This window comes from Oncorhynchus mykiss, unplaced genomic scaffold (genome assembly GCF_013265735.2).
Source record: "Oncorhynchus mykiss isolate Arlee unplaced genomic scaffold, USDA_OmykA_1.1 un_scaffold_331, whole genome shotgun sequence".
Taxonomy (NCBI): Eukaryota; Metazoa; Chordata; class Actinopteri; order Salmoniformes; family Salmonidae; genus Oncorhynchus; species Oncorhynchus mykiss.
Genome location: NW_023493779.1, coordinates 41,255 through 63,503, shown reverse-complemented (window position 1 = coordinate 63,503; position 22,249 = coordinate 41,255). Strand labels below are relative to the sequence as shown.

The following is a 22,249-nucleotide window of genomic DNA, read 5'->3' as shown; positions in this document are numbered from 1 at the left end:
TGTTGGCCTGTTTCTCTCGTGTGTGTGTTGGCCTGTTTCTCTCTTGTGTGTGTGTGTGGCCTGTTTCTCTCGTGTGTGTGTGTGTGGCCTGTTTCTCTCTCTCTCGTGTGTGTGTGGCCTGTTTCTCTCTCGTGTGTGTGTGGCCTGTTTCTCTCGTGTGTGTGTGTGTTACTGATGTGCGGCTGGAAACACACAGTACAACCACGGGTGTATCCATTTAGTCTAAATGTTTTGCAACGGAAATCATTCACTCCAAAAACCGGATCAGGTTTCGCAACGGAAAAAAATACGAGTTTCTAATTGGACAAGTTCAGGTCCCGTTTAGTTTCTAGAGTTAAAACGGTTTTCCCGCTGCCAAACCATTTGGGTCTGTGACCCGCGACTGGTCGTCCCCTCTCACCATCTACTGTAACGGAAACAGAGGTCGTAGAGACGTACACAAGGTCGTAGAGGTCGTAGAGACGTACACAACACGGACTACACCTTGTTCATGAAACACATTTTATTATCAGTCCAAAAACTACAACACAGATCAAGCGATAACCGGCATAAGCTAGAAGCCGATGTTTTTGTTTTTTTTGGAGGTTGGGTGGCTGTCCAATCGGTGATCGTTGTCAGGAAGCCACGCCCCGTCCTACTATCGTAAAGACGTTCAGAAGGAGAAAGTGTAGGATATTTGGAAAATAAAGACGCTCAGAAGGAGAAAGTGGAGGATATATAGAAAATAAAGATGCTCAGGATTTGAAAAATCCTTCTGCTAACCTTAACCAGTTACTTATCGGCAGGGTAGCCTAGTGGTTAGCGCTAGTAACCCGAAAGGTTGCAAGATTGCAAGATCGAATCCCCGAGCTGACAAGGTACAAAATCTGCCCCTGAACAAGGCAGTTAACCCGCTGTTCCCCGGTAGGCCGTCATTGTAAATAAGAATTTGTTCTTAACTGACTTGTTGCCTAGTTAAATATATTAAGGATACATTAAAAAACAAATACAAATAAAGTGAGAGCAGGATTTATCTTAATGCCGCTCCGTGCAGCCGTCAGGGAACGTCCCCCGTTTTAGATATGAACGCAGAGGATTTATCTTAATGCCGCTCCGTGCAGCCGTCAGGGAACGTCCCCCGTTTTAGATATGAACGCAGAGGATTTATCTTAATGCCGCTCCGTGCAGCCGTCAGGGAACGTCCCCCGTTATAAACGCAGAGGATTTATCTTAATGCCGCTCCGTGCAGCCGTCAGGGAACGTCCCCCGTTATAAACGCAGAGGATTTATCTTAATGCCGCTCCGTGCAGCCGTCAGGGAACGTCCCCCGTTATAAACGCAGAGGATTTATCTTAATGCCGCTCCGTGCAGCCGTCAGGGAACGTCCCCCGTTATAAACGCAGAGGATTTATCTTAATGCCGCTCCGTGCAGCCGTCAGGGAACGTCCCCCGTTATAAACGCAGAGGATTTATCTTAATGCCGCTCCGTGCAGCCGTCAGGGAACGTCCCCCGTTTTAGATATAAACGCAGAGGATTTATCTTAATGCCGCTCCGTGCAGCCGTCAGGGAACGTCCCCCGTTTTAGATATAAACGCAGAGGATTTATCTTAATGCCGCTCCGTGCAGCCGTCAGGGAACGTCCCCCGTTATAAACGCAGAGGATTTATCTTAATGCCGCTCCGTGCAGCCGTCAGGGAACGTCCCCCGTTTTAGATATAAACGCAGAGGATTTATCTTAATGCCGCTCCGTGCAGCCGTCGGGGAACGTCCCCCGTTTTAGATATGAACGCAGAGGATTTATCTTAATGCAGCCGTCGGGGAACGTCCCCCGTTTTAGATATGAACGCAGAGGATTTATCTTAATGCAGCCGTCGGGGAACGTCCCCCGTTTTAGATATGAACGCAGAGGATTTATCTTAATGCAGCCGTCGGGTAGCGTCCCTCGTTTTAGATATAAACGCAGAGGATTTATCTTAATGCAGCCGTCGGGGAACGTCCCCCGTTATAAACGCAGAGGATTTATCTTAATGCAGCCGTCGGGTAGCGTCCCCCGTTTTAGATATAAACGCAGAGGATTTATCTTAATGCAGCTGTCGGGTAACGTCCCCCGTTTTAGATATAAACGCAGAGGATTTATCTTAATGCAGCCGTCGGGTAGCGTCCCTCGTTTTAGATATAAACGCAGAGGATTTATCTTAATGCAGCCATCGGGTAGCGTCCCCCGTTTTAGATATAAACGCAGAGGATTTATCTTAATGCAGCCGTCGGGGAACGTCCCCCGTTTTAGATATAAACGCAGAGGATTTATCTTAATGCAGCCGTCGGGTAGCGTCCCTCGTTTTAGATATAAACGCAGAGGATTTATCTTAATGCAGCCGTCGGGGAACGTCCCCCGTTTTAGATATAAACGCAGAGGATTTATCTTAATGCAGCCGTCGGGTAGCGTCCCTCGTTTTAGATATAAACGCAGAGGATTTATCTTAATGCAGCCGTCGGGGAACGTCCCCCGTTTTAGATATAAACGCAGAGGATTTATCTTAATGCAGCCGTCGGGTAACGTCCCCCGTTTTAGATATAAACGCAGAGGATTTATCTTAATGCAGCTGTCGGGTAACGTCCCCCGTTTTAGATATAAACACAGAGGATTTATCTTAATGCAGCCGTCGGGGAACGTCCCCCGTTATAAACGCAGGGGATTTATCTTAATGCAGCCGTCGGGTAGCATCCCCCGTTTTAGATATAAACACAGAGGATTTATCTTAATGCAGCCGTCGGGTAGCATCCCCCGTTTTAGATATAAACGCAGAGGATTTATCTTAATGCAGCCGTCGGGGAACGTCCCCCGTTTTAGATATAAACGCAGAGGATTTATCTTAATGCAGCCGTCGGGGAACGTCCCCCGTTATAAACGCAGAGGATTTATCTTAATGCAGCCGTCGGGGAACGTCCCCCGTTATAAACGCAGAGGATTTATCTTAATGCAGCCGTCGGGGAACGTCCCCCGTTTTAGATATAAACGCAGAGGATTTATCTTAATGCAGCCGTCGGGGAACGTCCCCCGTTATAAACGCAGAGGATTTATCTTAATGCAGCCGTCGGGGAACGTCCCCCGTTATAAACGCAGGGGATTTATCTTAATGCAGCCGTCGGGTAGCATCCCCCGTTTTAGATATAAACACAGAGGATTTATCTTAATGCAGCCGTCGGGTAGCATCCCCCGTTTTAGATATAAACGCAGAGGATTTATCTTAATGCAGCCGTCGGGGAACGTCCCCCGTTTTAGATATAAACGCAGAGGATTTATCTTAATGCAGCCGTCGGGGAACGTCCCCCGTTATAAACGCAGAGGATTTATCTTAATGCAGCCGTCGGGGAACGTCCCCCGTTATAAACGCAGAGGATTTATCTTAAAGCAGCCGTCGGGGAACGTCCCCCGTTTTAGATATAAACGCAGAGGATTTATCTTAATGCAGCCGTCGGGGAACGTCCCCCTGTTTTAGATATAAACGCAGAGGATTTATCTTAATGCAGCCGTCGGGGAACGTCCCCCGTTTTAGATATAAACGCAGAGGATTTATCTTAAAGCAGCCGTCGGGGAACGTCCCCCGTTTTAGATATAAACGCAGAGGATTTATCTTAATGCAGCCGTCGGGGAACGTCCCCCGTTTTAGATATAAACGCAGAGGATTTATCTTAATGCAGCCGTCGGGTAACGTCCCCCGTTTTAGATATAAACGCAGAGGATTTATCTTAATGCAGCTGTCGGGTAACGTCCCCCGTTTTAGATATAAACACAGAGGATTTATCTTAATGCAGCCGTCGGGGAACGTCCCCCGTTTTAGATATAAACGCAGAGGATTTATCTTAATGCAGCCGTCGGGGAACGTCCCCCGTTATAAACGCAGAGGATTTATCTTAATGCAGCCGTCGGGGAACGTCCCCCGTTATAAACGCAGAGGATTTATCTTAATGCAGCCGTCGGGGAACGTCCCCCGTTTTAGATATAAACGCAGAGGATTTATCTTAATGCAGCCGTCGGGGAACGTCCCCCGTTATAAACGCAGAGGATTTATCTTAAAGCAGCCGTCGGGGAACGTCCCCCGTTTTAGATATAAACGCAGAGGATTTATCTTAATGCAGCCGTCGGGGAACGTCCCCCGTTTTAGATATAAACGCAGAGGATTTATCTTAATGCAGCCGTCGGGGAACGTCCCCCGTTATAAACGCAGAGGATTTATCTTAATGCAGCCGTCGGGGAACGTCCCCCGTTATAAACGCAGAGGATTTATCTTAATGCAGCCGTCGGGTAACGTCCCTCGTTTTAGATATAAACGCAGAGGATTTATCTTAATGCAGCCGTCGGGGAACGTCCCCCGTTATAAACGCAGAGGATTTATCTTAATGCAGCCGTCGGGGAACGTCCCCCGTTTTAGATATAAACGCAGAGGATTTATCTTAATGCAGCCGTCGGGGAACGTCCCCCGTTATAAACGCAGAGGATTTATCTTAAAGCAGCCGTCGGGGAACGTCCCCCGTTTTAGATATAAACGCAGAGGATTTATCTTAATGCAGCCGTCGGGGAACGTCCCCCGTTTTAGATATAAACGCAGAGGATTTATCTTAATGCAGCCGTCGGGGAACGTCCCCCGTTTTAGATATAAACGCAGAGGATTTATCTTAATGCAGCCGTCGGGGAACGTCCCCCGTTTTAGATATAAACACAGAGGATTTATCTTAATGCAGCCGTCGGGGAACGTCCCCCGTTTTAGATATAAACGCAGAGGATTTATCTTAATGCAGCCGTCAGGGAACGTCCCCCGTTTTAGATATAAACGCAGAGGATTTATCTTAATGCAGCCGTCAGGGAACGTCCCCCGTTTTAGATATAAACGCAGAGGATTTATCTTAATGCAGCCGTCGGGGAACGTCCCCCGTTTTAGATATAAACGCAGAGGATTTATCTTAATGCAGCCGTCGGGGAACGTCCCCCGTTTTAGATATAAACACAGAGGATTTATCTTAATGCAGCCGTCGGGGAACGTCCCCCGTTTTAGATATAAACGCAGAGGATTTATCTTAATGCAGCCGTCAGGGAACGTCCCCCGTTTTAGATATAAACGCAGAGGATTTATCTTAATGCAGCCGTCAGGGAACGTCCCCCGTTTTAGATATAAACGCAGAGGATTTATCTTAATGCAGCCGTCGGGGAACGTCCCCCGTTATAAACGCAGAGGATTTATCTTAATGCAGCTGTCGGGTAACGTCCCCCGTTTTAGATATAAACGCAGAAGATTTATCTTAATGCAGCCGTCCGGGAACATCCCCCGTTTTAAACACAGAGGATTTATCTTAATGCAGCCGTCAGGGAACGTCCCCCGTTTTAGATATAAACGCAGAGGATTTATCTTAATGCAGCCGTCGGGGAACGTCCCCCGTTTTAGATATAAACGCAGAGGATTTATCTTAATGCAGCCGTCCGGGAACATCCCCCGTTTTAAACACAGAGGATTTATCTTAATGCAGCCGTCCGGGAACATCCCCCGTTTTAAACACAGAGGATTTATCTTAATGCAGCCGTCCGGGAACATCCCCCGTTTTAAACACAGAGGATTTATCTTAATGCAGCCGTCGGGGAACGTCCCCCGTTTTAGATATAAACGCAGAGGATGCCCTCTGGAAACCTTGACGGCTCTTAACCCACTTCCACCTCCGACGCTGTCAAAACGTAAAGAGGAACTGATTTGAATCGGGACCTTTTTTTTTTTAGTAACACAGTAACTAGACTTCCCTGAGAGAGAGACACAGATCCTCAGACCGAACACGATGACTTACGAACACCTGGTTATTAACGGGGAGGCTGGGGATTCAATACATTTGAAGGTTGTACACAATGCGGCTTTAAAAAAAAGAGACATTTAAAAGGCATTGTTTTCATTCATGTAAAGGCTGTTGTTGGTCAACGGGGAAAATTATCTTTTAAAAACTGCATCGTCAGCTGTCCAGATAGATTATTATAGAGGGGATCGGCAGGTCCTGGATCAGTCTGATGTCTTTAAACCAGCCTGATGTCTTTAAACCAGCCTTATTATAGAGGGGATAGGCAGGTCCTGGATCAGTCAGATGTCTTTAAACCAGCCGTATTATAGAGGGATCAGTGGATCAGCAGGTCCTAGATCAGTCTGAATGGAAGTGGGCGGGTAGAAGCTCTCCTGTTCCTCGAGGAGAGAGACCAGACATCACTAACACCTACAGTATCCAGCTGCTACTGATGGGACCACACACAGGGGTCAGGGAGGGAGATGGTGTTGTCTTTGGTCCCTGTGTGTGTTTCCGTCACGTGCTGTAGGGCTGGTCTCCCGGTCCGATTGTGTGTGTGTGTTTCCGTCACGTGCTGTAGGGCTGGTCTCCCGGTCCGATGCCTGCTGCAGCAGTGTGTGACAGAGTGTGTGAGGTCTCGGAAGGTGTGGTGTCGTAACCCAGTCTCTTCATGTCTTTAGTCACAATGTGGAAGGAGAGGGAGACGAAACCCTGAGAACGGACCCTGGTCACTGAGACACACAGGAGGGAGAGACACGCAGGAGGGAGAGACACGCAGGAGGGAGAGACACGCAGGAGGGAGAGACACGCAGGAGGGAGAGACACACAGGAGGGAGAGACACACAGGAGGGAGAGACACGCAGGAGGGAGAGACACGCAGGAGGGAGAGACACGCAGGAGGGAGAGACACACAGGAGGGAGAGACACGCAGGAGGGAGAGACACGCAGGAGGGAGACACACAGGAGGGCGAGACACACAGGAGAGAGAAATGGAGAGATACACAGGAGGGAGGGAGAGAGAGAGACATATGAGGGAGAGACACATAGGAGAGATACACATAGGAGAGAGAAAGGGAGAGACACATAGGAGGGAGAGACACACAGGAGGGAGGGAGAGAGAGAGAGACATATGAGGGAGAGACACATAGGAGAGATACACACATAGGAGGGAGAAAGGGAGAGACACACAGGAGGGAGAGACACACAGGAGGGAGGGAGAGAGAGAGACATATGAGGGAGAGACACATAGGAGAGATACACACATAGGAGAGAGAAAGGGAGAGACACATAGGAGGGAGAGACACACAGGAGGGAGGGAGAGAGAGAGAGACATATGAGGGAGAGACACATAGGAGAGATACACACATAGGAGAGAGAAAGGGAGAGACACATAGGAGGGAGAGAGAGAGACATATGAGGAAGAGACACATAGGAGAGATACACACATAGGAGAGAGAAAGGGAGAGACACATAGGAGGGAGAGACACACAGGAGGGAGAAAGGGAGAGACACATAGGAGGGAGAGACACATAGGGGAGATACACACATAGGAGAGAGAAAGGGAGAGACACATAGGAGGGAGAAATGGTAGTGAGAAGACACCAGGATACATTTAAAGACCCTACCAACATTACAATGTGCTTTTTTAAAAAGGGATTTATGCTTCAGTCGACCTGCACCATGAATAGGATCAACGAATATTTAGGGGAAACTGAAGCAACACGTCTTTGAATGAATCCCGGCAGAACTCTACCACACACAGACACAGAGCCTACCTTCTCTACCACACACAGAAACAGAGCCTACCTTCTCTACCACACACAGAAACAGAGCCTACCTTCTCTACCACACACACAAACAGAGCCTACCTTCTCTACCACACACAGAAACAGAGCCTACCTTCTCTACCACACACAGACACAGAGCCTACCTTCTCTACCACACACAGAAACACAGAGCCTACCTTCTCTACCACACACAGAAACACAGAGCCTACCTTCTCTACCACACACACAAACACAGAGCCTACCTTCTCTACCACACACAGACACAGAGCCTACCTTCTCTACCACACACAGAAACACAGAGCCTACCTTCTCTACCACACACACAAACACAGAGCCTACCTTCTCTACCACACACAGACACAGAGCCTACCTTCTCTACCACACACAGAAACAGAGCCTACCTTCTCTACCACACACAGAAACAGAGCCTACCTTCTCTACCACACACAGAACCAGAGCCTACCTTCTCTACCACACACAGAAACAGAGCCTACCTTCTCTGCCCTCTCCCTGGGCCACGACTTTAGGATCGGTGAACTCTGGACGCCGCCCCAGCAGCCAACTGCAGAGACACACACACACTTAGCCCCCCAGCATTAAACACACACACTTAGCCCCCAGCATTAAACACACACACTTAGCCCCCAGTAACACACACACTTAGCCCCCAGTAACACACACACTTAGCCCCCCAGCATTAAACACACACACTTAGCCCCCAGCATTAAACACACACACTTAGTCCCCAGTAACACACACACTTAGTCCCCCAGCATTAAACACACACACTTAGCCCCCAGTAACACACACACTTAGCCCCCAGTAACACACACACTTAGTCCCCCAGCATTAAACACACACACTTAGTCCCCAGTAACACACACACTTAGTCCCCCAGCATTAAACACACACACTTAGCCCCCAGTAACACACACACTTAGCCCCCAGTAACACACACACTTAGCCCCCAGTAACACACACACTTAGCCCCCAGTAACACACACACTTAGTCCCCCAGTAACACACACACTTAGTCCCCCAGTAACACACACACTTAGTCCCCCAGTAACACACACACTTAGCCCCCAGTAACACACACACTTAGTCCCCCAGTAACACACACACTTAGCCCCCAGCATTAAACACACACACTTAGTCCCCAGTAACACACACACTTAGTCCCCCAGCATTAAACACACACACTTAGTCCCCAGTAACACACACACTTAGTCCCCCAGCATTAAACACACACACTTAGCCCCCAGTAACACACACACTTAGCCCCCAGTAACACACACACTTAGCCCCCAGTAACACACACACTTAGCCCCCAGTAACACACACACTTAGTCCCCCAGTAACACACACACTTAGTCCCCCAGTAACACACACACTTAGTCCCCCAGTAACACACACACTTAGCCCCCAGTAACACACACACTTAGTCCCCCAGTAACACACACACTTAGCCCCCAGTAACACACACACTTAGTCCCCCAGTAACACACACACTTAGCCCCCCAGTAACACACACACTTAGCCCCCCAGTAACACACACACTTAGTCCCCCAGTAACACACACACTTAGCCCCCAGTAACACACACACTTAGTCCCCCAGTAACACACACACTTAGCCCCCAGTAACACACACACTTAGCCCCCCAGTAACACACACACTTAGCCCCCAGTAACACACACACTTAGCCCCCCAGTAACACACACACTTAGTCCCCCAGTAACACACACACTTAGCCCCCCAGTAACACACACACTTAGTCCCCCAGTAACACACACACTTAGTCCCCCAGTAACACACACACTTAGCCCCCCAGTAACACACACACTTAGTCCCCCAGTAACACACACACTTAGTCCCCCAGTAACACACACACTTAGCCCCCCAGCATTAAACACACACACTTAGTCCCCCAGTAACACACACACTTAGTCCCCCAGTAACACACACACTTAGTCCCCCAGTAACACACACACTTAGCCCCCCAGTAACACACACACTTAGTCCCCCAGTAACACACACACTTAGCCCCCCAGTAACACACACACTTAGCCCCCCAGCATTAAACACACACACTTAGTCCCCCAGTAACACACACACTTAGTCCCCCAGTAACACACACACTTAGTCCCCCAGTAACACACACACTTAGCCCCCCAGTAACACACACACTTAGCCCCCCAGTAACACACACACTTAGTCCCCCAGTAACACACACACTTAGCCCCCCAGTAACACACACACTTAGCCCCCCAGCATTAAACACACACACTTAGCCCCCCAGTAACACACACACTTAGTCCCCCAGTAACACACACACTTAGTCCCCCAGTAACACACACACTTAGCCCCCCAGCATTAAACACACACACTTAGTCCCCCAGTAACACACACACTTAGTCCCCCAGTAACACACACACTTAGTCCCCCAGTAACACACACACTTAGTCCCCCAGTAACACACACACTTAGCCCCCCAGTAACACACACACTTAGTCCCCCAGTAACACACACACTTAGCCCCCCAGTAACACACACACTTAGCCCCCAGTAACACACACACTTAGTCCCCCAGTAACACACACACTTAGCCCCCCAGTAACACACACACTTAGCCCCCCAGTAACACACACACTTAGCCCCCCAGTAACACACACACTTAGTCCCCCAGTAACACACACACTTAGTCCCCCAGTAACACACACACTTAGTCCCCCAGTAACACACACACTTAGTCCCCCAGTAACACACACACTTAGTCCCCCAGTAACACACACACTTAGCCCCCCAGTAACACACACACTTAGTCCCCCAGTAACACACACACTTAGCCCCCCAGTAACACACACACTTAGCCCCCAGTAACACACACACTTAGTCCCCCAGTAACACACACACTTAGCCCCCCAGTAACACACACACTTAGCCCCCCAGTAACACACACACTTAGCCCCCCAGTAACACACACACTTAGTCCCCCAGTAACACACACACTTAGTCCCCCAGTAACACACACACTTAGCCCCCAGTAACACACACACTTAGCCCCCCAGTAACACACACACTTAGCCCCCCAGTAACACACACACTTAGCCCCCCAGTAACACACACACTTAGCCCCCCAGTAACACACACACTTAGTCCCCCAGTAACACACACACTTAGCCCCCCAGTAACACACACACTTAGCCCCCCAGTAACACACACACTTAGCCCCCCAGTAACACACACACTTAGCCCCCCAGTAACACACACACTTAGTCCCCCAGTAACACACACACTTAGCCCCCCAGTAACACACACACTTAGCCCCCCAGTAACACACACACTTAGCCCCCCAGTAACACACACACTTAGTCCCCCAGTAACACACACACTTAGTCCCCCAGTAACACACACACTTAGCCCCCAGTAACACACACACTTAGCCCCCCAGTAACACACACACTTAGTCCCCCAGTAACACACACACTTAGTCCCCCAGTAACACACACACTTAGCCCCCCAGTAACACACACACTTAGCCCCCCAGTAACACACACACTTAGCCCCCCAGTAACACACACACTTAGCCCCCCAGTAACACACACACTTAGCCCCCCAGTAACACACACACTTAGTCCCCCAGTAACACACACACTTAGCCCCCCAGTAACACACACACTTAGCCCCCCAGTAACACACACACTTAGTCCCCCAGTAACACACACACTTAGCCCCCCAGTAACACACACACTTAGCCCCCCAGTAACACACACACTTAGCCCCCCAGTAACACACACACTTAGTCCCCCAGTAACACACACACTTAGCCCCCCAGTAACACACACACTTAGCCCCCCAGTAACACACACACTTAGCCCCCCAGTAACACACACACTTAGTCCCCCAGTAACACACACACTTAGTCCCCCAGTAACACACACACTTAGCCCCCAGTAACACACACACTTAGCCCCCCAGTAACACACACACTTAGTCCCCCAGTAACACACACACTTAGTCCCCCAGTAACACACACACTTAGCCCCCCAGTAACACACACACTTAGCCCCCCAGTAACACACACACTTAGCCCCCCAGTAACACACACACTTAGTCCCCCAGTAACACACACACTTAGTCCCCCAGTAACACACACACTTAGTCCCCCAGTAACACACACACTTAGCCCCCCAGTAACACACACACTTAGCCCCCCAGTAACACACACACACTTAGCCCCCAGTAACACACACACTTAGCCCCCCAGTAACACACACACTTAGCCCCCAGTAACACACACACTTAGTCCCCCAGTAACACACACACTTAGCCCCCAGTAACACACACACTTAGCCCCCCAGCATTTAGCACACAGTAAGACACACACTTAGTCCCCCAGTAACACACACACTTAGCCCCCAGTAACACACACACTTAGCCCCCCAGTAACACACACACTTAGCCCCCAGTAACACACACACTTAGTCCCCCAGTAACACACACACTTAGCCCCCAGTAACACACACACTTAGCCCCCAGTAACACACACACTTAGCCCCCAGTAACACACACACTTAGCCCCCCAGCATTTAGCACACAGTAAGACACACACTTAGCCCCCAGTAACACACACACTTAGTCCCCCAGTAACACACACACTTAGTCCCCCAGTAACACACACACTTAGCCCCCAGTAACACACACACTTAGCCCCCAGTAACACACACACTTAGTCCCCCAGTAACACACACACTTAGCCCCCCAGTAACACACACACTTAGCCCCCCAGTAACACACACACTTAGTCCCCCAGTAACACACACACTTAGCCCCCCAGTAACACACACACTTAGCCCCCCAGCATTAAACACACACACTTAGCCCCCCAGTAACACACACACTTAGTCCCCCAGTAACACACACACTTAGTCCCCCAGTAACACACACACTTAGCCCCCCAGTAACACACACACTTAGCCCCCCAGTAACACACACACTTAGCCCCCCAGTAACACACACACTTAGCCCCCCAGTAACACACACACTTAGCCCCCCAGTAACACACACACTTAGCCCCCAGTAACACACACACTTAGCCCCCCAGTAACACACACACTTAGCCCCCAGTAACACACACACTTAGTCCCCAGTAACACACACACTTAGCCCCCAGTAACACACACACTTAGCCCCCCAGTAACACACACACTTAGCCCCCCAGTAACACACACACTTAGTCCCCAGTAACACACACACTTAGCCCCCAGTAACACACACACTTAGCCCCCCAGCGTTTAGCACACAGTAAGACACACACGTACGTTACCTTGTGAATTTCTGTAGTCTTGATGTGGATTCAGGAACAAACATTGGGATGGTTCTGGTGTGTCTGAAAACAAGAGATCACATTAGAGGAGAGATACTGACTGTCCAGGAGAGAGGAAGAGGAGGAGAGATACGGACTGTCCAGGAGAGAGGAGGAGGAGGAGAGATACTGACTGTCCAGGAGAGAGGAAGGGGAGGAGGAGAGATACTGACTGTCCAGGAGAGAGGAGGAGGAGGAGAGATACTGACTGTCCAGGAGAGAGGAAGGGGAGGAGGAGAGATACTGACTGTCCAGGAGAGAGGAAGGGGAGGAGGAGAGATACTGACTGTCCAGGAGAGAGGAAGGGGAGGAGGAGAGATACTGACTGTCCAGGAGAGAGGAAGGGGAGGAGGAGAGATACTGACTGTCCAGGAGAGAGGAAGGGGAGGAGGAGAGATACTGACTGTCCAGGAGAGAGGAGGAGGAGGAGAGATACTGACTGTCCAGGAGAGAGGAAGGGGAGGAGGAGAGATACTGACTGTCCAGGAGAGAGGAGGAGGAGGAGAGATACTGACTGTCCAGGAGAGAGGAAGGGGAGGAGGAGAGATACTGACTGTCCAGGAGAGAGGAAGGGGAGGAGGAGAGATACTGACTGTCCAGGAGAGAGGAAGGGGAGGAGGAGAGATACTGACTGTCCAGGAGAGAGGAAGGGGAGGAGGAGAGATACTGACTGTCCAGGAGAGAGGAAGGGGAGGAGGAGAGATACTGACTGTCCAGGAGAGAGGAAGAGGAGGAGAGATACTGACTGTCCAGGAGAGAGGAAGAGGAGGAGAGATACTGACTGTCCAGGAGAGAGGAAGAGGAGGAGAGATACTGACTGTCCAGGAGAGAGGAAGAGGAGGAGAGATACTGACTGTCCAGGGGAGAGGAAGAGGAGAGAGGAAGAGGAGGAGGAGAGATACTGACTGTCCAGGGGAGAGGAAGAGGAGGAGAGATACTGACTGTCCAGGAGAGAGGAAGAGGAGAGAGGAAGAGGAGGAGAGATACTGACTGTCCAGGGGAGAGGAAGAGGAGGAGAGATACTGACTGTCCAGGAGAGAGGAAGAGGAGGAGAGATACTGACTGTCCAGGAGAGAGGAAGAGGAGGAGAGATACTGACTGTCCAGGAGAGAGGAAGAGGAGGAGAGATACTGACTGTCCAGGAGAGAGGAAGAGGAGCAGAGATACTGACTGTCCAGGGGAGAGGAAGAGGAGAGAGGAAGAGGAGGAGGAGAGATACTGACTGTCCAGGGGAGAGGAAGAGGAGGAGAGATACTGACTGTCCAGGAGAGAGGAAGAGGAGAGAGGAAGAGGAGGAGAGATACTGACTGTCCAGGGGAGAGGAAGAGGAGGAGAGATACTGACTGTCCAGGAGAGAGGAAGAGGAGGAGAGATACTGACTGTCCAGGAGAGAGGAAGGGGAGGAGGAGAGATACTGACTGTCCAGGAGAGAGGAAGGGGAGGAGGAGAGATACTGACTGTCCAGGAGAGAGGAAGGGGAGGAGGAGAGATACTGACTGTCCAGGAGAGAGGAAGGGGAGGAGGAGAGATACTGACTGTCCAGGAGAGAGGAAGAGGAGGAGAGATACTGACTGTCCAGGAGAGAGGAAGAGGAGGAGAGATACTGACTGTCCAGGAGAGAGGAAGAGGAGAGAGGAAGAGGAGCAGAGATACTGACTGTCCAGGGGAGAGGAAGAGGAGGAGAGATACTGACTGTCCAGGAGAGAGGAAGAGGAGGAGAGATACTGACTGTCCAGGAGAGAGGAAGGGGAGGAGGAGAGATACTGACTGTCCAGGGGAGAGGAAGAGGAGGAGAGATACTGACTGTCCAGGGGAGAGGAAGAGGAGGAGAGATACTGACTGTCCAGGAGAGAGGAAGAGGAGGAGAGATACTGACTGTCCAGGAGAGAGGAAGAGGAGGAGAGATACTGACTGTCCAGGAGAGAGGAAGAGGAGAGAGGAAGAGGAGCAGAGATACTGACTGTCCAGGAGAGAGGAAGAGGAGGAGGACAGATACTGACTGTCCAGGAGAGAGGAAGAGGAGGAGGACAGATACTGACTGTCCAGGAGAGAGGAAGAGGAGGAGGACAGATACTGACTGTCCAGGAGAGAGGAGGAGGAGAGATACTGACTGTCCAGGAGAGAGGAGGAGGAGGAGAGATACTGACTGTCCAGGAGAGAGGAGGAGGAGGAGGAGAGATACTGACTGTCCAGGAGAGAGGAGGAGGAGGAGAGATACTGACTGTCCAGGAGAGAGGAGGAGGAGGAGAGATACTGACTGTCCAGGAGAGAGGAGGAGGAGGAGGAGAGATACTGACTGTCCAGGAGACAGGAAGAGGAGGAGGAGAGATACTGACTGTCCAGGAGTGAAGGGGATGTGTGTTGCTCCGTATCCTCTGACCACATCGTTACCAAACGTATCAGGACCGTAGACACTTACCACGATCTGAGGCCCTGGGTACACACAACACAGTGTTAGCTATGGTATCATCAACTGTCTGCTACGGTAAGAAGGGTCTGTGTGTGTGTGTGTGTGTGTGTCTCACAGCCTAATGGGTTGGTGCTCTTAAAGGTGATCTCCAGAGGAAAATTCCAGATCATTCTCTGAGGAGAGTCTCTGCCTTTCGACGTAATCTGAGATATACCCTCCTCTAGACCCTGGAGAGAGGAGAGGAGAGGAGAGGGGGGAGGAGGAGGAGGAGAGGGAGGGAGGGTGGGTGGAGGAGGAGAGGGAGGGAGAGGAGAGGGAGGGAGAGGAGAGGGAGAGAGAGGAGAGGGAGAGAGAGGAGAGAGAGAGAGAGAGAGAGGGAGGGGGGGAGAGGAGAGAGAGAGAGAGAGGGGGGGGAGAGGAGAGGGGAGAGGAGAGGAGGAGAGAGAGAGGGGGGGGGGGGGGGGGGGGGGGGAGAGGAGGGAAGGAGGGGGAAAGAGAAGGGAGTGTGGAGGAGAGGTGAGATATTGATGTCTCTTTAAACAACTGGGAACTCTGGAAAAATAGGTCCAATCATGACGTCTGTGATCTTCAGGTCGGAGCTGGAGAAAGAGGCCCGAATTCCCGAGTTGGATGAATGTTCAAATCTTTTTTTTTTTTACCAGTCGGAGATCGTTTTCGTCCGAGTTCCCAGTCGTTTTGAACGCTCTGAAGTCAAACCTCTACCAGTTCCCTGCATCACTGGACATGCAGCTATTTAAGTACTTAGTAGTTGCTGGCTTAGTAAAAACAAGTGTGTTATGTTGTCTATCCGCAGTAAGGGAACTTCAGCATGTTCAAGATGACTCGGAGTCACTCACCGAGGTGGGAGCCCAGTCGTGTCCGTAGACGAAGCAGTATTTACAGTACAGGTCATCATACTCTGGAAACTGACAACACATCACATCAGTCAGATCAGAGAGAATAAACGGAACATCAAATGAACAAGGCAGTTTTATAGAACATGTTTATGCTCACTAAACCAATCATTCAAAAAGCGGTCAAGTTATCCAATATGATCCGCCTCATTTTACCTTGTTAACGTCAGATGCTTAGCTAGTTAGCTCGTTACTAACGTTAGATGCTTAGCTAGTTAGCTCGTTACTAACGTTAGATGCTTAGCTAGTTAGCTCGTTACTAACGTTAGACGCTTAGCTAGTTAGCTCGTTACTAACGTTAGATGCTTAGCTAGTTAGCTCGTTACTAACGTTAGACGCTTAGCTAGTTAGCTCGTTACTAACGTTAGATGCTTAGCTAGTTAGCTCGTTACTAACGTTAGCTAGCTACTCACATTCGCCCCTTCTATCTGTCCGTTTATCATCAACAGAAACACCGATGGGTTGTTGATAGCCATCCCGCTTCATACGATAACTTGAGAATATAGATTGTTTTTAAACAAACATAAATATTATAATTTAAGACTGTATAAGCGGTAACATAAGTTGTTTTGTGTTGTGGGAGATAAGTAGCTTGTTGTTAAATGAAGGTTCCTATCCGCCCCGTTGCTAGGACGCTTTTGACTACGGCTAGTCAGTGAGGGCCAAACTGGATCCGGTCAAGTTGATAAAGCGTTTTTAGTAAGTAAACTGTCCACTAGGTGGTAGTCTTGGACAAGTTTTAATGGGTTATTGTCACATGCACAAGTACAGTGGGTTTCTTACGAGCTCATTTCCCAACAAGTAATCAATATATAGTATATACAATATAATAATAATAATAATACAATAATAATAATAAGACAATATATAGTATATACAATATAATAATACAATAATAATAATAATACAATATATAGTATATACAATATAATAATACAATAATAATAATAATACAATATATAGTATATACAATATAATAATAATAATAATACAATAATAATAATACAATATATAGTATATACAATATAATAATAATAATAATACAATAATAATAATACAATATATAGTATATACAATATAATAATAATAATAATACAATATATAGTATATACAATATAATAATAATAATAATACAATAATAATAATAATACAATATATAGTATATACAATATAATAATAATAATACAGTAATAATAATACAATATATAGTATATACAATATAATAATAATAATACAATAATAATAATACAATATATAGTATATACAATATAATAATAATAATAATACAATAATAATAATACAATATATAGTATATACAATATAATAATAATAATAATACAATATATAGTATATACAATATAATAATAATAATAATACAATAATAATAATAATACAATATATAGTATATACAATATAATAATAATAATACAGTAATAATAATACAATATATAGTATATACAATATAATAATAATAATACAATAATAATAATACAATATATAGTATATACAATATAATAATAATAATACAATAATAATAATAATACAATATATAGTATATACAATATAATAATAATAATACAATATATAGTATATACAATATAATAATACAATAATAATAATAATACAATATATAGTATATACAATATAATAATAATAATACAATATATAGTATATACAATATAATAATACAATAATAATAATAATACAATATATAGTATATATAATAATAATAATAATAATACAATAATAATAATAATACAATATATAGTATATACAATATAATAATAATAATACAATATATAGTATATACAATATAATAATACAATAATAATAATAATACAATATATAGTATATACAATATAATAATAATAATAATACAATAATAATAATAATACAATATATAGTATATACAATATAATAATAATAATACAATAATAATAATACAATATATAGTATATACAATATAATAATAATAATACAATAATAATAATAATACAATATATAGTATATACAATATAATAATAATAATACAATATATAGTATATACAATATAATAATAATAATACAATATATAGTATATACAATATAATAATACAATAATAATAATAATACAATATATAGTATATACAATATAATAATAATAATACAATATATAGTATATACAATATAATAATACAATAATAATAATAATACAATATATAGTATATATAATAATAATAATAATAATACAATAATAATAATAATACAATATATAGTATATACAATATAATAATAATAATACAATATATAGTATATACAATATAATAATACAATAATAATAATAATAATACAATATATAGTATATATAATAATAATAATAATAATACAATAATAATAATAATACAATATATAGTATATACAATATAATAATAATAATACAATATATAGTATATACAATATAATAATACAATAATAATAATAAGACAATATATAGTATATACAATATAATAATACAATAATAATAATAATACAATATATAGTATATACAATATAATAATAATAATAATACAATAATAATAATAATACAATATATAGTATATACAATATAATAATAATAATACAGTAATAATAATACAATATATAGTATATACAATATAATAATAATAATACAATAATAATAATAATACAATATATAGTATATACAATATAATAATAATAATACAATAATAATAATAATACAATATATAGTATATACAATATAATAATACAATAATAATAATAATAATACAATATATAGTATATACAATATAATAATAATAATAATAATAATAATAATAATAATAATAATACAATAATAATAATAAGACAATATATAGTACTATAAAATAAAGTAAAGTAGAACAAAAAATACCAGAGAAATGGAAATAAGAACACAAGAAAGTAAGAAAGCTATATACAGGGTCAGTTCCAGTACCATATTAACAATGTACAGGAGTGATGGGGGTCGATATGTATAGGGGGAAGGCACAGGGATACTGGAGTGATGGAGGTAGATATGTATAGGGGAAAGGGGACAGGGATACTGGAGTGATGGAGGTAGATATGTATAGGGGAAAGGGGACAGGGATACTGGAGTGATGGAGGTAGATATGTATAGGGGGAAGGCACAGGGATACTGGAGTGATGGAGGTAGATATGTATAGGGGGAAGGCACAGGGATACTGGAGTGATGGAGGTCGATATGTATAGGGGGAAGGGGACAGGGATACTGGAGTGATGGAGGTAGATATGTATAGGGGGAAGGGGACAGGGATACTGGAGTGATGGAGGTAGATATGTATAGGGGTAAGGTGACTAGGCATCAGGATTGTATGAGAGGGTGTGTGTAGAGTCGGTATGAATGTGTGTGCGTGTTATGTGTGCGTGAGCAAATTAAATGTCTGTGTGTTGGAGTGTCAGAGGAGATAGACCTGTAGTCATTATGTTATCTATTTATCAGTCTCATGGCTTGGTGGCTTGGGGATAGAAGATAGACCTGTAGTCATTCTGTTATCTATTTATCAATCTCATGGCTTGGTGGCTTGGGGATAGAAGATAGACCTGTAGTCATTCTGTTATCTATTTACCAGTCTCATGGCTTGGTGGCTTGGGGATAGAAGATAGACCTGTAGTCATTCTGTTATCTATTTTTCAGCCTCATGGCTTGGTGGCTTGTCTATTAAATTACAACAGACCAGCTAGATATACTGTCTCTATTATATTATAACAGACCAGCTAGATCTACTGTCTCTATGATATTACGACAGACCAGCTAGATCTACTGTTTCTATTATATTATGACAGGCCAGCTGGATCTACTGTCTCTATTATATTATGACAGACCAGCTGGATCTACTCTCTCTATTATATTATGACAGACCAGCTAGATCTACTGTCTCTATTATAACATGACAGACCAGCTAGATCTACTGTCTCTATTCAAATATGACAGACCAGCTTGATCTGCTGTCTCTAATATATTATGACAGACCAGCTGGATCTACTGTCTCTATATTATGACAGACCAGCTAGATCTACTGTCACTACTATATTATGACAGACCTGCAATATCTACTATATTATGACAGACCAACTACATCTACTGTCTCTATTATATTATGACAGACCAGCTAGATCCACTGTTTCTATTATCCTTTGACAGACCAGCTATATCTACTCTCTCTATTACATTATGACAGACCAGCTAGATCAACCTTCTCTACTATAATATGACAGACCAGCTAGATCTACTGTCTCTATTAAATTACGACAGACCAGCTAGAGAAACTGTCTCTATTAAATTACAACAGACCAGCTAGATCTACTGTCTATTACATTATGACAGACCAGCTAGATCTACTGTCTCAATTCTATTATGACAGACCAGCTAGATCTACTGTCACTACTATATTATGACAGACCTGCAAGATCTACTATATTATGATAGATCAGCTAGTTCGACTGTCTCTATTATATTATGACAGACCAGCTAGATCGACTGTCTCTATTATATTATGACAGACCAGCTGGATCTACTGTCTCTATTATATTATGACAGACCAGATAGATCTACTGTCTCTATTATATTATGACAGGCCAGCTGGATCTACTGTCTCTATTATATTATGACAGACCAGCTAGATCTACTGTCTCTATTATAGTATGACAGACCAGCTGGATCTACTGTCTCTATTAAAATATGACAGACCAGCTAGATCTACTGTCTCTATTATATTATGACAGGCCAGCTGGATCTACTGTCTCTATTATATTATGACAGACCAGCTAGATCTACTGTCTCTATTCTTTTATGACATACTAGCTAGATCTACTGTCTCTATTATTTTATGACAGACCAGCTAGATGTACTGTCTCTTTTAAAATATGACAGACCAGCTAGATCTACTGTCTCTATTAAAATATGACAGACCAGCTTGATCTACTGTCTCCATTAAAATATGACAGACCAGCTGGATCTACTGTCTCTATATTATGACAGACCAGCTAGATCTACTGTCACTACTATATTATGACAGACCTGCAATATCTACTATATCTACTATATTATGACAGACCAACTACATCTACTGTCTCTATTATATTATGACAGACCAGCTAGATCCACTGTTTCTATTATCCTTTGACAGACCAGCTATATCTACTCTCTCTATTACATTATGACAGACCAGCTAGATCAACCTTCTCTACTATAGTATGACAGACCAGCTAGATCTACTGTCTCTATGATATTATGACAGACCAGCTAGAGAAACTGTCTCTATTAAATTACAACAGACCAGCTAGATCTACTATATCTACTGTATTATGACAGACCAACTACATCTACTGTCTCAATTATATTATGACAGAGCAGCTAGATATATTGTATCTATGATATTACGACAGACCAGCTAGATCTACTGTCTCTATTATAATATGACAGACCAGCTAGATCTACTGTCTCTATTAAAATATGACAGACCAGCTAGATCTACTGTCTCTATGATATTACGACAGACCAGCTAGATCTACTGTCTATTACATTATGACAGACCAGCTAGATCTACTGTCTCTATTATATTATGACAGACCAGCTAGATCTACTGTATCTATTATATTATGACATACCAGCTAGATCTACTGTCACTACTATATTATGACAGACCTGCAAGATCTACTATATCTACTATATTATGACAGACCAGCTGGATCTACTGTCTCTATTATATTATGACAGACCAGCTAGATCTACTGTCTCTATTATATTATGACCAGCCAGACATACTGTCTCGATTATAATATGACAGACCAGCTAGATCTGCTGTCTCTATTATATTATAACAGACCAGCTAGATCTACAATCTCTATGATATTACGACAGACCAGCTAGAGAAACTGTCTCTATTAAATCACAACAGACCAGCTAGATCTACTGTCTCTATTTTAATATGACAGA

The 22,249-nt window shown here is 44.5% G+C and overlaps 1 protein-coding gene across 2 annotated transcripts; it reads right to left on the bottom strand.

Moving 5' to 3' along the window:
- Positions 1–480: 480 nt before the first annotated feature.
- Positions 481–17,045, bottom strand: LOC110510645 (B9 protein domain 1). 2 transcript variants are annotated; one of them, XM_036973831.1, is made up of 8 exons: positions 16,689–17,045; positions 16,219–16,287; positions 15,477–15,588; positions 15,288–15,384; positions 12,913–12,975; positions 8,079–8,146; positions 6,398–6,528; positions 481–6,346 (listed from the first exon to the last, which is right to left on the bottom strand). In XM_036973831.1, the coding sequence occupies exons 1-8, from the start codon at positions 16,749–16,751 to the stop codon at positions 6,314–6,316; spliced, it is 636 nt and encodes a 211-aa protein (XP_036829726.1). In that variant the 5' UTR covers positions 16,752–17,045; the 3' UTR covers positions 481–6,313. The 2 variants fall into 2 exon arrangements, with proteins under 2 accessions (XP_036829726.1, XP_036829725.1); XM_036973830.1 differs by having other exon boundaries at positions 481–6,528; positions 16,689–17,039.
- Between the last annotated feature and the right edge of the window lie 5,204 nt (positions 17,046–22,249).

Coding starts and splice junctions, on each gene's coding strand:
- LOC110510645 (XM_036973831.1), bottom strand. CDS start 16,751: ATGGCTATCAACAACCCATCGGTGTTTCTGTTGATGATAAACGGACAG. Junction 15,385..15,476: donor GAGCACCAACCCATTAGGCT/GTGAGACACACA, acceptor GTGTGTACCCAG/GGCCTCAGATCGTGGTAAGT. Junction 12,976..15,287: donor ATCCCCTTCACTCCTGGACA/GTCAGTATCTCT, acceptor TCTTGTTTTCAG/ACACACCAGAACCATCCCAA.